Source organism: Fundulus heteroclitus, chromosome 3, assembly GCF_011125445.2.
Source record: "Fundulus heteroclitus isolate FHET01 chromosome 3, MU-UCD_Fhet_4.1, whole genome shotgun sequence".
Lineage (NCBI taxonomy): Eukaryota > Metazoa > Chordata > Actinopteri > Cyprinodontiformes > Fundulidae > Fundulus > Fundulus heteroclitus.
Genome location: NC_046363.1, coordinates 28,870,000 through 28,884,584, shown reverse-complemented (window position 1 = coordinate 28,884,584; position 14,585 = coordinate 28,870,000). Strand labels below are relative to the sequence as shown.

The window sequence follows — 14,585 nt, the reverse complement described above, 5'->3', positions numbered from 1 at the left end:
TTTAGTTTTTTTTTTAACAGCCAAGATATGCCTACTATCGTGGCATTCTTAAAGCGTGTTAAGATAAAACTGAATAGGTTAGGTGTTTTCTGTACGTGAGCCACACATGTCTTCTTTCTTTGAGGAGGAGGAGGTAGAAAGGGAGGTGATCAAGCAGGAGGAAAGCGTTGATCCCGACTACTGGGAGAAACTGCTTCGACACCACTATGAGCAGCAACAGGAAGATCTCGCCCGTAATTTGGGCAAAGGCAAACGTACTCGAAAGCCGGTCAACTACAATGACGGCTCCCAGGAGGACCGAGGTATAAGACAGGGTACAGAACAATATATAATGCAACCTCTTCTTTGTGTGTGTGTGTCTGTGTGTGTGTGTAATGTTTAAGCATGTTAGAAGAGCTACATAAAGCTTTACTTTATACAACTTAGGAAGATGTAGTATAAAATTATGTTTAGTCGGGGGGTTTTTAGCTATTACAAACATATAAACTAGTGATATTTCTTTATAAAGCCAATCAGACCTAGGTTTAATAAAACCTAATTTAATTTAAACAAAGTCTTTACTTTAAAATAAAAAATCCCTAAGCTTTTTCTAAACCTTATGTTAATCTTTACCTCTTAAATATAGTTTAAGCACGTACGTTGAGATTGCAATGCCTTTTTTGGAAAAATTTGTTTATCCTCCACTTATCAGCTGTTTCTGCTTCTTGAGGAGAAAAATGTTATTAACAAAAAGCTGATTACAGGTATAAAAAAAATGTTTTCCTAAAGGATGATTTAGTTTGGACCTTTTCTGGCTGAAGCCGTTTCCATCGACTCTGCTTCAGCTGTATTTAATTAGGTCAATACCGCCACCTTCTGACAACGTGAAGCAGCCTTGACAGCAAATCTTTCACATGGTCTTGTTCCCGTTAAATAAATCTGATTATTTAATATTAGGAATTTGAATCCCGGTCCAATATCGTAGTGCTTCCCGTTTGCTTTTCTTGAGAGGAACAGTTATTTTTTTTGTTCCCAACCAAAGTTTCTGCAAGACCACTTGAATATGCTGCTACCAAGAAGTTAAAGATGTTAGGAAAGCTAGTGTAGCTTAAATATATATTTTTAAATACACCCCTGAAACAATCCATAAAGCTGAAATCTTGCTCCTGCTGACATTGTTTTCATTGGGAGCAGTTAGATGCTAGGCTAACGTGACCATGTCTACTCCTTGTTCGACTTACTGATAATTCAGCTTAAGTCTTTCAGTGCTTTCAGTGGTAATTGTGTGTCAACAAAACTGAAAATGTTAATAGATAAACGTTTAGCTTTTTTCTTTTGACCATCATAAAATCTAATTTCCACTGCTCTCTGTGACGCTCTCCTCTACATGTCGGCGATCTGCGTGCAGGTCACATGACACAGACAGACAGGGAACTACAGCAGTCACGTCTCTTTTAACTCTGGTTTTAATCATAAAAGACAAAAAAAACATTGGATTATATTAGCAAAACAGCTAAGCAGGGCATATAATACAGTTTTGCAAATGTTGCATGTGAAAATTGGCGGTTAACTTTAAAGCACATGTAAACACATTTGACTTCAAAATCCAAAATTAATTAAAAAACACAAATCTGAATATATATATGACAACTTCTGAAATTGAAATGAATAAAAACAAGTTAGTAATACTAAGAAAATTTCTTTCACTTTAGGTTGAGTTTAGTTTTATTGTTTGTATCTGAAGAAAAAAAATCAGAATGTGTTTTAGACAAAATAGCAGAGAAACTAGCTGATAGCTAGATGTTTGTCATTTCTTAGTGTAACTGGCTTGTCGTCAACTGGACAAAGGTTTAGCCCTTTTTTATATTCCCGTTCATAACCATTTCTCTCTGTTCTGTGTAGACTGGCAGGAGGATCAGTCTGATAACCAGTCTGATTACTCGGTGGCCTCAGAGGAGGGAGACGAGGACTTCGATGAACGCTCTGAAGGTATGGTTCACTCTCTGATGGCCGCTGATATAAAGAGGTGGGTTTTACAGCGTTTTTCGGACTATAAGTCGCACCAGTCAAAAAATGCGCCATAAAAAGAAAAAAAAATATATCGAGCTCCATCCATCCATTCTATCCATCCATTTTCTGACCCGCTTAATCCCTCATGGGGTCGCGGGGCATATCGAACTCGTACCTGATTATAAGCTGCATTTATTTAGGAATTTATTTCACAAAATCTAAGACTAAAAACTGACATTTAATCTGGTAGGGCAACTTCTTTAATTACACAACTGCATCCACAACAGGCTCAAACTCAGAAATACTTTAATGATCCCAGGGGGAAATTACTTTTGTTACATGCTCCAGAATACACACATTGTTATAGACATATTTACAATATTCCACATAAGGTAAGGCTGAAAAACATGGAACATACTACGGAGGGTGCATGGGGTAAATTAGCATAACAAGGCCGCAACTCCAGCCGGCAAGGTTCAGCATAATGGGCCATTACGCTGAAAGTTGTCAAAATTACATTGAAATTAGACCACGAGCGTAACAGTGCTACGCGCTAAGCTAACAGTATGACACGGATGTTTAAGAGCAACATAGAAAGGTCAGTAAAGCTCTTGAACGTGCATCAGCAAAGTTGAAAACTGGCCGCTCAACATAGGCTAACGCTAGCTCTTATTAGCTTCACGGAGAGCCCAGTGATGGGATTCTGTTGTAAAATGGGTCTTTCGAGTCGCACCATGCAACGCTGCGCTGCGTGAATGCATACTGAAACAGTCTTTGTTGTCTATAAGTTAATGTTTCAATAAAATATTATGTGGTATATGAGCAGCATATAGTTTCACAAGCCTAGAGAGCTCTCTTGTGGCTATAGACGGTAATGTTTACTACTTGGCTCATGTTGGTAAGTAAGTATGAATTAATATTTAACAACACGGTATATTTGATATATACGTCGCATCTGACTATAAGTCGCAGAATTAGCCAAACTATGGAAAAAAAAATGCGACTTATAGTCTGAAAAATCTGGTATTTGCAGTTATGTGCTTCTGTGAACCATCTTAGCCACGCCCGACAGGGAGAGCACTTTGTCCGAGTTGTACAGTGTTGACTTTAATGATGGATTGAGTTGTTGAAAAAAGTTTGGTGCTGCCGTTTCCGGCTGTAGAGTGATAAGGAACATCTCCAAAACCTTTTTTGTCCCTCACTAACAACCTTCCAACCGCCCACCCCGCAGATACTTACGCAGAGTCAGACGACACCTACGATGTCCACCTCGACAATTTCAACAACTCACGAAACAACGCTTGTCAGTGCATCATCTGCATTGCACATAGAGAGAAGAAAAGAAAGGGGAAAACGAATAAAAAACTTAAAATTAACGGTGTATTAGTCAGCTGAATTGCCTTCGTTTTTGTGTTTACATCAACTGTTGAATAGTTGTTACATTTTCAAGTTCTTGTGTTTTATATAAGAGTTTTTTGCTGATGGAGTAAATTGTTCCACTTTATTTGCCGGTTCATAGTACAGCAACATGTTCATGTTTGTACTGAGTGTAATTTTTGTTTTGATTATGGCCATCACAGTTTTGTTAAATAAAACGCAACCCTAAACTGTGATCTGTTGTAAATATTCTGAAAGTATCAGCCGTCCAAAAGGGAAAGGAGCAGTTAATGTGCATGTTGAGAGAAATTTTGGAGAAAAAAAAGGGACAGCTTCATGAGGATCAGCAATGAGCCGTAAGTGGAGCATCTTCACAGATATTTTAGGGTGATAAGAGGACAGATTTTCATTCTTAGCTCCCATTTGCATCGCTTCATTTGTCTGTTTCAGACACTAATTCTGTTCTCCCTTCTGTAGCCAACGCCCGCAGACCGAACCGCAAAGGGTTGAGGAACGACAGAGACAAACCTCTGCCTCCTCTGCTGGCCAGGGTTGGGGGCAACATTGAGGTGAGTTTATTTTTAATTTGTATGTCCTGAAAGAGAGAAGAGTTATGAAAAGTAATTTGCGATATTTGAAGGGTTTTATTTAAAAGAAGTGAAGGTATTTCTTTTTTTTGTCAGGGAGTTTAACCTGATATCTGAAGACCAGATATTAGGACCAGGACTGTTTTTTCGTTTAGCAAAACAGCGACCATTTGTTTTCTGCACTTGTTTTGAATAGTGGTGATGTACGACATGAACATGTGTTGTCAGGGTGGTAAGAAAATATCGACATAAATTTAGACTATTGCTTGAAGTTTTAACATATAGATCATAATGTAGATATTTCTGTAGGTCTAAATTGTAATAAATGATAAAAAAATGTAAATATATAATAAAAAATAACTCACCTTTCAGATTCTCTTTTTCAGATAATTTACCTTTTGTGAAACCTTTATCCTATTTGTAAAAACAAACTAAAAATATATATTATTTATTGTGAGCTGTACATATAACTCTTGTTTGATTTCACAACTGTAATATTGTGCTATATCAGAGACGTTCAAGCGCATTGGACAGCCTTTGATCCTCCTCTTTTTCAAAATCTGAAATAAATAAATTTATCAAGCCCAAAGTGGAAAATCTGCACGGAAGAAATATTTCTTAAAAGTAAATTATCCATAATACTTTTACTCAGTTTTAGAAAACAAAAACAAAACAGGGCGATTTCACTGATTTCACAGCTTAAAACAGCAGTGTTTAAAGAAGTTAAACCTAGGCTGGATTTATTCCACCATGATCATAGATTCTTTAAAACACACTTTACGATTGGTCAAACTTTTACTCTTTTTGTGGAAATGACAAGCTTGGCCTTAATTATTTTTTTTTTTTAAATCTTGTTCTCTCATCTTGTTCCTGTAAACCCAGAATCATCATCGACTTATATGGTGAGCTCAAGGTGTCGTTACACGCAATACAATTTTGTATCTTGACCTCTTTAATGACCTGTTAGGTGCTGGGCTTCAACGCACGGCAGAGGAAAGCTTTCCTGAATGCCGTTATGCGCTATGGGATGCCTCCTCAGGACGCTTTCACCAACCAGTGGCTGGTCCGGGATCTGCGAGGGAAGTCTGAGAAGGAATTTAAGTAAGTTTGTTTGATACCGAGTAGAGTTATCAGACTTTATCACCAAAGGTTCTCCCTGTTACTGGATGATTAGAGTCTGATTCGATGAGTTTTTCAAAAATCACTGCCATTTTTCGTGTCCACAGCTTGATTTTATAGATCATTGACATTTTGTTGATCGAACTTATTCACGTCTTCCTAAAACATCGAAAGATTTCTTTCATCTTTTACAGTAATTATTAGAGCTGGCCAATATGTCGAGATTTTAAAATATCGAGATTTCTTTAAAAAAGACATAAGGTGAGACCATATCGTTTGTATCGAGGTGATCTATGTTGCGTTATAATTATACTTTTATGTATTCCAGTAGGTATTCTTTCAGCTGCTTCTCATGTTTATCTACAGCTGTGAGTTAAAAATGTGCATGTGAGATATTTCTGATAAAGGTTTGATTCAGAGATGTCTTTTTATTATGACTTTATCCAAAGAAAAGCATATCAAGATAAATATCGCATTCAGCCTAAACATATCGCAATATTATTTCTGGTCAATATCGCCAGCCCTATTTTTTTATTTTTTTTTGAAAAACTGACTGTATTGGCTGCTGCAGTCCCCTGGTGTGTCTGTGTCATGTGACCTTCTCTCCTCGATGTGTGAAGACATCTGACAGTATAAGGGAAGCAGCGTAGGATGCAGCTGATAGGCCTTAAAATGTCTTTTCACATTCTCCACGAGTTTTGTGAAAGAAACAAGGTGATAAGGGGTGGGTTGGCGTCGAATTGTCACTGTTAACCTATTGTGTTACGGAAGAGTAACGTAATATAAAGATTTAGATGCAGCTCACTGGTGGACTGTTATTTTTTTTGGAACAGGCTCATGGGCGCCACATGTGGACCATGAGGGCTACTTGGTGCCTGCGGGCCCCATGTTGGTGACCCCTGGTGTAGAATAAAATGATACCAGCACAGAAACGTCCTCCCGTTTCTCTGGAGACCAGATGAGTGGCAGCTTGGGTGGCACAATATTAATACAATTTATCTGCCTTTGTGTATTTGACCGCTGTCTTCTTGCCACCACCCGCTGGACCAGAGTAGTACTGCAATTTTTCATTACTACGCCCCATACGTCATTACATCATTGGTTTGATTTACATAAATGGTCTCTAGCTAATGGAAACAGGAAACCCAAAAGCCCCAGGCTGTCCTTTACCGGGATAATACAAAGCCTGGGGCGTGTATGGACCCTGCAAAGATCTACCCCATGCATCTTTTGGTTCCACGATGCAGGCTTTATATTTTTTGAAAACTCATGTGAGTGGAATATCGTTTGATTTGTGATTTATTTAATGGTCAGAGAGCACCTTGTCTTTTCAAACAGTTTTAGTGAAATTGGGCGTTGATGTTCCAAACACTTAAGTTTATAAAGCAGGAGAAAAACAATTTCTGTTTCTGTAAGTTTCTTCCACAGTGAAATATTATATAGGCTGGAACAGAGTCAACCTGATCTGTTTAATAACGGTGTCAGCAAGAGCACAACGCATCTTTATTGAAGACTGCCTGTTTTTATATTTTATACAGATACATGTTTAGAAACATAAAGCTGTCCTGCAGCTACTGCTGCTTTGGGTGAAATATTTGTCTGTGGTATGAAAAACAACTCATTCACCAATGATGTTTTGGATGAATTATCTAAGTGGGACACGGCCACATTACTAAAGAAAACCATGCAATGCTGGCATTTTACTTTTATTTTATCGCTCTTTAAAGCAACCGAAGTTTCAAGTAGGGCTGGGCGATATGGATTAAAAAATAAATCTCAGATTTTATCATACCAAATCCGATTAATCGATTTTTTTCCCTCCTTTTTGTTTCATAAAAAGAAATTAAAGAAATTATTTTAAAACCTTACTTTTTATGTCAAGCATTTCGTCAGGGAGTTGACCTGGATTCAAAGTGCAACTAAAAACAAGCTGTGAAACATGCAAAACAAGATGGCAGCCGTGTCATTATAAACAATGAAAATATAACAAAACATTTGCTGCTAGTGGTATTACACATTGAGCTAAGAACAGGCTTCACTGCACTTGTGAACTTCAAACTAAGTAAAAAAAAAAAGGAAATAAGTAAATGAAGTACCTCGTATTATGGTAAAAAAAAGTTTCCACTTAACAATATTTTGACAATAATTTTGCCTAAACATCTATTCAGCATCACATGCTGTTCTCTTCATGGAAACCCAATGAGTGTATTGGCAAAATAAAATCCAGATTTTCCAAAAATGAAATCTTAAAGAATTGTAAATTCGAATTAATCGATTAAATCGATTTATCGCCCAGCCCTAGTTTCAAGCACATTCGTGGCATTGATTAAATTATGGCATTTGTCCGTTTTTTCTTTTTGTTTTGTTTTGTTTTGTTAGATGAATCCCATTAATTTTGGGGAAGGAAAAATCCTGATGGGTACAATCCAGGAAAATTAGATATGAAAATATGCCAAGCTGTTTAATACAGAAGTCTTAATCTAATTTCCAGAACTTATTGCTGTTAACATTTTTAATCTTCTGCAGGGCTTATGTGTCTCTGTTTATGCGACACCTTTGTGAGCCGGGAGCTGACGGAGCTGAAACCTTCGCAGATGGCGTCCCGCGTGAGGGTCTGTCGAGGCAACACGTGCTCACTCGTATCGGAGTGATGTCACTCATAAGGAAAAAGGTGTGGTTTATGCTGCTGTGATGGCGCTTACCTGTCGAGCTGTCCGGTAGCTTTAAGTGTAAGTTTTTAATGACTGGCTTAACAGGTCCAGGAGTTTGAACATGTGAACGGTCAGTGGTCGATGCCCTGGATGGCGGAGCTGGAGGAGAATAAAAGAGCAGCGGCTTTGGCGGCAGGAGAAGACCCCAAAACTCCCTCCTCTGGTACACCTGCAGACACACAGCCCAACACTCCCGTCCCAGGTAAATACACACTACCCGCTTTTTTCCACAAGATTTACTTATATTTGTTTCACAATGTCTGGCTTACAGCAGGGATTCAGTGTTGTGCAATCAGACTCAGCCTGTTATGTTCTAACACTTCTTTAACAAGTGACATGCGTTGTCATTTCCTCTAACCTCAACGCTGTTTAGTTTACATGGCCGCACTTTGAACTCTTCAAAAAGACAAAATACATCTTAAATTTTAGCCTTAATGTAATTTATATTTTTTGATTGTGAAAATAAGTTTTGTTTTTTTCACTACAAGATGTATAATTTCTTGCTAAATTAGTTTCTTTTATGGAAGAGCTGGCGCCCTCTTGTGGAACTAGTCCCCATGAAGTTAACTAAGAAAAATTCATACATCTAAACTGCTTTTTATTAATAAACAAATTAAGTAAATCTTTAAAGCATATAATTTATTGAGTTTTATTGATTTTTTTTTTTTAGAGGATTTGTCTAAATCAGAGGACAAAGATGAAACGAGGAAAGAAGGAGAGGACAGCAAAGTGGCTAAAAAGGGAGACGACCCAGAGGTACCTGAATTTATTTTATATTTAAATCAGCAGTTTAGTTAACACAATATCATTTTATTTGTTAATCATTATAGATTTGACTTATTTTTTTTCAATTAGATTATTGAAATCCCAGATGAATCTGAAAAATCCCCTGCTTCTGAAAAGAAAGAAGAGCCTGCAGCAGACAGGGAGGTGAAAGATGAAGGAGACGAAGGGAAGGAGAAGGAGGCTGAGAACGTGAGCAAAGACAAAGAAGAGAAGACCAAGTCTGCAGCTGAGAGGGACGTCTCTGCGAACAACAAGAGCGAAGGTTCAGACAGCAGGATGGATTCAGAGGAGGACAAGTCAAAAGGTAAGAATGTAAAACATGTTTTTACGTCTCTAGAGCTTAGAAAAATACCAGAAATATATCTACAGTGCTCCCTGGCTTGGCAAATAATTACGAATATAAGCTGCTCTAATAGCAGTAGTCTTAGTTCTGGTGTCTCCTATCTTCTTCATTTTCAATATGGATTCTTTATGGGGTTTAGGGCAGATAATTTACTGACCAATCACGTACAGGGAATGAAATGGTAATTAAACAAGGTGTTAAATTTGGCCGTGTGACCAAGTCTTGCTTGAAAATGAAATCAGCATCTGGCATGTCAGTGGAGAGAAGCATGCAATGCTCTACAGCTACCTGCTAGACGGCGGCACTGACTTTGATAGAAGAACAAATGGTACAATATGGCTCCAGAAATGATCACTGACTATGGAAACTTCTCACTAAACCTCAGACAACTCCTATTCTGGGCCTCTCCCTCCAGGCTCTGGGTTCTTGACTTCCATATGAAATGTAAATGTTACTTTCATCTGAAAACAGGACTGATCACCAGTCCAGACTCCTCTCTTCTTAGCTCAGGTAAAAAGCCTTTTTGCAGCATTTCTAATTCAAGAGTTTCTTAACACAAGGAGCAGTTTACAGCTCAAATGCTGTAAATGTCTGAGGGAGGCAGTGACTCCACCTACAGTCACGCCTTGTCAATACACCCAAAAATCTTAAATGAGCTCACATTTTTCTACCAAACCTTTTCCTTCCACTCAACTTTCCAATGTTATGCCTGATTACAGCGCTCTGTCAGCAGTCAGCGTCTGCAGTAAGACCTTTTGTGTTGGTGACTGTCTCCTGAGCAAATCTTCACCATCATGTTGTAGTAGACTATGACGTTTTCCATTAAACTTCCATTTTTATTGGTCTTATTGTGAAATCTTTAGATTTTCGGAGAAACCAATTTTGGCTATAAGCCACAATCATCAGCATTATCAGAAGTAAACTCTAGAAATACAATATAAACATCTGTATGTAATACATAATAAATGTACTTTTTGAATGATATCCTAATTAACTGAGATACATCTGTACATTAATCACCCTAATCACAACCGAAAAACATGACAAATTATGTATAATAATCAAATAATTCACATATCAGTAAAATTATTTAGAAGAAATAGAATAAAGCTGAAAGGTTTACAGTTTTTTTTTTTTTTAAATTGGGGGGAAATTTAATTTCTTTTGGAAAAAGCTTTTGAGAAAGCTTCCGGGAGAGGAAGCGAAACGTCTTCAACTACGGAAAACAAGTCCAGTTGCTTTGTTTTTTACCTTTTTTTGGAAATTTCTTTTGGAATTTCTCACTTCCTAGGTACATTTATGATGAAGTTATTTAAATTTAACGTAACTCAGGTATTCAAAGATCTCCCGCTAAAACAATTTAGGGAACTTTTCCAGGAGGACTGCCTCCTGCTTTCTTTTAGAAACAGGTCATTATTTATAAATGTATAGTATTTGTAAAATACTATATAATATGACACAACTGTGTTAGTGCCTGTCAGTTCAAAATGCTGTACGTCCGGTGCAGGATTGTCCATGTAAATTAACTGGAAATACCTGATTTCTTCACGTACGGTTTGATAAACAAAAATATTCAAATCTTACATCAATCTCAAACAGGACAGTTTTATTTATGATATATGAAACTCTAAGCAGAGTGCACAGTGTTCCCAGCAGAAGGCTGTTCACAGCACTGGAGCTGGAATGGGGGGCCTCCGCTCTCCAGTGTCCAAAGCGTCTCAATCAGCTTTTCCACACATCCACTAACTCCTCACTGACAGCCTGAACCTGAACAAAGAGAGGGAGAGACGGCTTAATATGGAAGATTCTGAGGAATTTTGGATTTGTTAATAGTTCACAGCTTCATAAATGACTTCCCACATCAACTAATAGGCCATGACACGACTAAATGTTTATTTTGTGTATTCTTTTTCTTGCCGTGTTCTTTTAAGAATGTGTGACCTGAATTGGCTTCGCCGTCTGTTGTGCCGCATCTCACTGCAAAAACGGATCTAAAAATAAGTAAAATGTTCTTAAAGTTAGTATATTTGTTCTTGATTTGAGCAGGTAAATAATATCATTTGCCAATGGAATGAGTATTTTGACCCCTAAAATAAGATAATTAGACATCCTGCACTTGAAATAAGATGATGGAGATAAATTGTTCCTATTTTAAGTGCAAAAATCTTAATACATTGGCAAATCATGTTATTTCCCTGCTCAAATCAAGGACAAATACACTAATTTTAAGAGTATTTTACTTATTTTAAGTTCCGTTTTTGCAGTGCTACCAGCCTCGTGAATCCTGCGTGCTGGGGTGACGTCAGCGCTCGTTAACCGCCCAATGATTAATAGGAAATCATTTATTGAAATAAATAAACACCTGTGTTCATTTTCTTTCTTGTTTTTTTTTAAGCTTCTCGTTCTGCTTCTGTTTTTTTTTAGCTGAAGATGGCAAAGATGAGAAGATGGACACTTCTTCACCGACGGAGGATAAAAAAGGTTCAGACACAAATACTCAACACTGCTGTTCATTTTAGATGTTCAAATGTACAATTTACTTTATAAGGTTTTTATAAATTCAGGGCTCCAGCCTAACATTTTGTCATTGGTTGCACTGGTCCTCCTTACTGTTTCAGCTTGGGGCATTGGTAAAATCTTTGGCTGCATCCACAGCGCCTTACCACCACAATAATACATCTTTAAGAGTCTCTTTTCTTTCTTTTTTTTCTTCTTTATACTTTCATTAAAGTTGCCAAACCCATCCTGATCATGTGTTGAGAATACCCAATAATTATAGTTGTGTACCTGCGGTACTGTGCATTGAATATTATTATTATTTTATCCACTTAATCTTTAGTTTTGATTATTCATTTTTATTCTCTAGAACGCCAACTCTTTCACTAACGTACGCAGAATGTATCGTTCAGGACTCTTATTTTGAAGTTTCAATGGAAGTTGTGGGTGTCACCCAGCAGACGTGGTTTGCACACTTATTTGAGCTGGTGCATCGCCTGCAGGATAACATGAACATATCCACCTGGAAGAGTGGCGGATCTCCACGTCGACCGAGTTATTCGTATAAACGCAGCAGTCATAGATTATAAATGTCATTCCAAAAAATATAAACTTAGATAACTTTTTGCATGTTGTCTAAGCCATTACAAGGCCTTTGTTGGGCAGTAGTATAAAGCTTGATGCTCCACATTACTCCAGACTTTATGAGTTGAGAAAGCTTCCTGGATAGGAAGCGAAACGTCTTCAAACTACGGAAAACAAGTCCAGTTGTTTTGTTTTTTGTTCTATTTTTTTTTTTTTGGAATGACCATGACCTGGATGACTGAGAATCTTCACCAGTAGATTATAAATGCTATCAATCTGGAGGGTATGATCAACTCCAGGCTGATTTCTTTATTTGTTTTACATATTTTGTAATCTTATGTTATCAGAGGCTCATGAAGTGATTTAATCTCAGATTGCTCCAACAAGTTGTCTCTGACCTCAAATGGTTTTTCTTCCATGAAAGAAAAACTCCTCCCTGTCCTTTGTCATCCTCTCTACGTGGGTCATCCCCTGTGTGGTTGTGTGTGGAGGCCGTACAGTAAAAGACCGCATTCAGCTAAATCATACACCTCAGAGGGGATGGAGGTGGAAGCTGAACAGTGTCTTTGCACAGGCAAAGGCGTGAATTGTTAGGGGGCAGCAGTGCATCCAAAAAGTTTGACACTGGAACTCCGACATGCCACCGTTGCCTGTGTTATTGAGCTTTACAATGTGCTTGAAACCAAAATGTTAATGGCACAAAACTGAAAAAGGTCGTTATTTTTCTACTCTGCAGAGCAAAAAGAGGAGAAAGACGGGATAAAAACAGACGAATCTGGAAAACTGCAAAATGGAGAGAACGGCAAAGAGGGAGGAACCGCTCCGTCTGGGGTTAACATCAGCGAGGAGAAGAAGAAGGCCTCCAAGCAGAGGTTCATGTTCAACATCGCCGACGGTGGATTCACAGGTTGGACAGACACTCCTTCCTCTTCAGCACTGCTAAAACGGACCTAAAAATAAGTAAAATGTTCTTAAAATTAGTATTTTTGTCCTAGATTTGAGCAGGTAAATAATATTATCTGCAAATGGAACAAGCATTTTGACCCCTAAAATAAGATAATTAGACATCCTGCACTTGAAATAAGATAATGGAGATGATTTGTTCCTATTTTAAGTGCATAAAATCTTATTCCATTGGCAGATCATCTTATTTACCTGCTCAGATCAAGGACAGATGCACTCATTTTAAGAACATGTTACTTATTTTTAGTTCCGTCTTTGCAGTGTGTCTTTTATTCTCATTTCCTCGTCGTCTCTTTGAACTTTCCGCCTTTCTTCCCAGAGCTTCACTCCTTGTGGCAGAACGAAGAGAGGGCCGCCACCGTCACAAAGAAGACTTATGAGATTTGGCACCGCCGCCACGACTACTGGCTGCTGGCTGGAATTATACAGCATCCTTTTAAGCACATTTATCAGCAAACACTTTTAATTGGTGATTTTATTCCGCATAGAAAACCTAATTATTGTCTTATAGGCATACTATGCAACATTTTTAAGTTAATTAATGTGTTCCTTACCATTTTGGATGATTAAATGAGTCATTTCAGGTCGAACTAAGGTTTTCTCAGCTGCCCTGGTGGTCTGTGGGGGAAATACCGTACTTGCAATTGCAGGAGCCCTCGGCCCGCACCCACAGGCTCAAAAGTCTCGTGCAAGACCACGAGAGTCGGTCTCGCTTTACGGTGAGAACTCCATGTGTTTTTGCCCTGCTATTCATTATATGCACGCGCGAAAGCAACAACAAAGTACCGCGTGTTAACGTCAAATAAACATGCAAGCATATGGAGTTTTTTTTTTTAATTATTATTATATATATATATATATATATATATATATATATATATATATATATATATATATATATATATATATATATATATATATATATATATATTTTTTTTTTTAATGTTGGCGAGACGCTACCGTGGCGGCCGCCTCGCCAAGATAGCGCTGCGGGAAACCCTGATGTTCATACTTTCACTGTGTTAGTCATTGTTTGTAATGCCGTTTTTTCGACTTTTCATTGCGTTCGCCTGTCTGCTAAGCTCAAAACAACTTACCTGACTCCGCCAGATAGATTTGCTCCGCATATCCATCTGGAAACCTTCCGTTGAAGTAATTTTGGGAAGGGGCGAAAATACTGGTTAGCTGATTGGCCTATGTTGGTGATAGACGGGCCAAATAAACCAATCAGATTCGTCGTCGCTCTGTTACGAGCGACGACGAAAACACAACCACAAGCCAAGCTACTCTTGCTGCTGCAGGTAAAGGCTCGTTAGCTCAGCAAAGAAATACTCTGTAATTCCGATAAAACTTGCTCGATAGCCACGCTAACGCTAGTTTCATCGGCTGAAGCCGCCATGTTCTTTAGACTGAACTGTCGCGCTTCCCGTTGCGTCACACCTCAACCCGCCTCAAAGCCAACGCTGATTGGACGTTCGTTTGGTGAACGGCTCCAAATTTTCTTTAACAGAGAGTAGCCAGACTGATCTGCGAGTGAAACCTTGAAAGCTCGCGAGATCAGGATGGTCTCACGAGGCTACAAAACAACCGCGCCTGGCTTGACGGAGAAACCAGAACAGCTGAGCATCT

General features: G+C 38.3%; 1 protein-coding gene across 7 annotated transcripts in view; it reads left to right on the top strand.

Annotated features, from left to right (window-relative positions):
* The window catches only part of chd4b (chromodomain helicase DNA binding protein 4b), a 40,732-nt gene that overhangs the window by 20,760 nt on the left and 5,387 nt on the right, over nt 1–14,585 (top strand). For 3 of the 7 annotated variants that reach the window (XM_036135139.1, XM_036135138.1, XM_036135144.1), the window contains 11 exons: nt 125–314; nt 1,882–1,968; nt 3,844–3,935; nt 4,921–5,054; nt 7,599–7,743; nt 7,829–7,985; nt 8,454–8,539; nt 8,639–8,873; nt 11,337–11,393; nt 12,730–12,900; nt 13,276–13,384. In XM_036135139.1, the coding sequence (XP_035991032.1) occupies nt 125–314; nt 1,882–1,968; nt 3,844–3,935; nt 4,921–5,054; nt 7,599–7,743; nt 7,829–7,985; nt 8,454–8,539; nt 8,639–8,873; nt 11,337–11,393; nt 12,730–12,900; nt 13,276–13,384 (1,463 nt within the window). The remainder of the gene's footprint in view (nt 1–124; nt 315–1,881; nt 1,969–3,843; nt 3,936–4,920; nt 5,055–7,598; nt 7,744–7,828; nt 7,986–8,453; nt 8,540–8,638; nt 8,874–11,336; nt 11,394–12,729; nt 12,901–13,275; nt 13,385–14,585) is intronic. The other 4 variants (XM_036135142.1, XM_036135140.1, XM_036135141.1 and 1 more) reach the window with 4 other exon arrangements.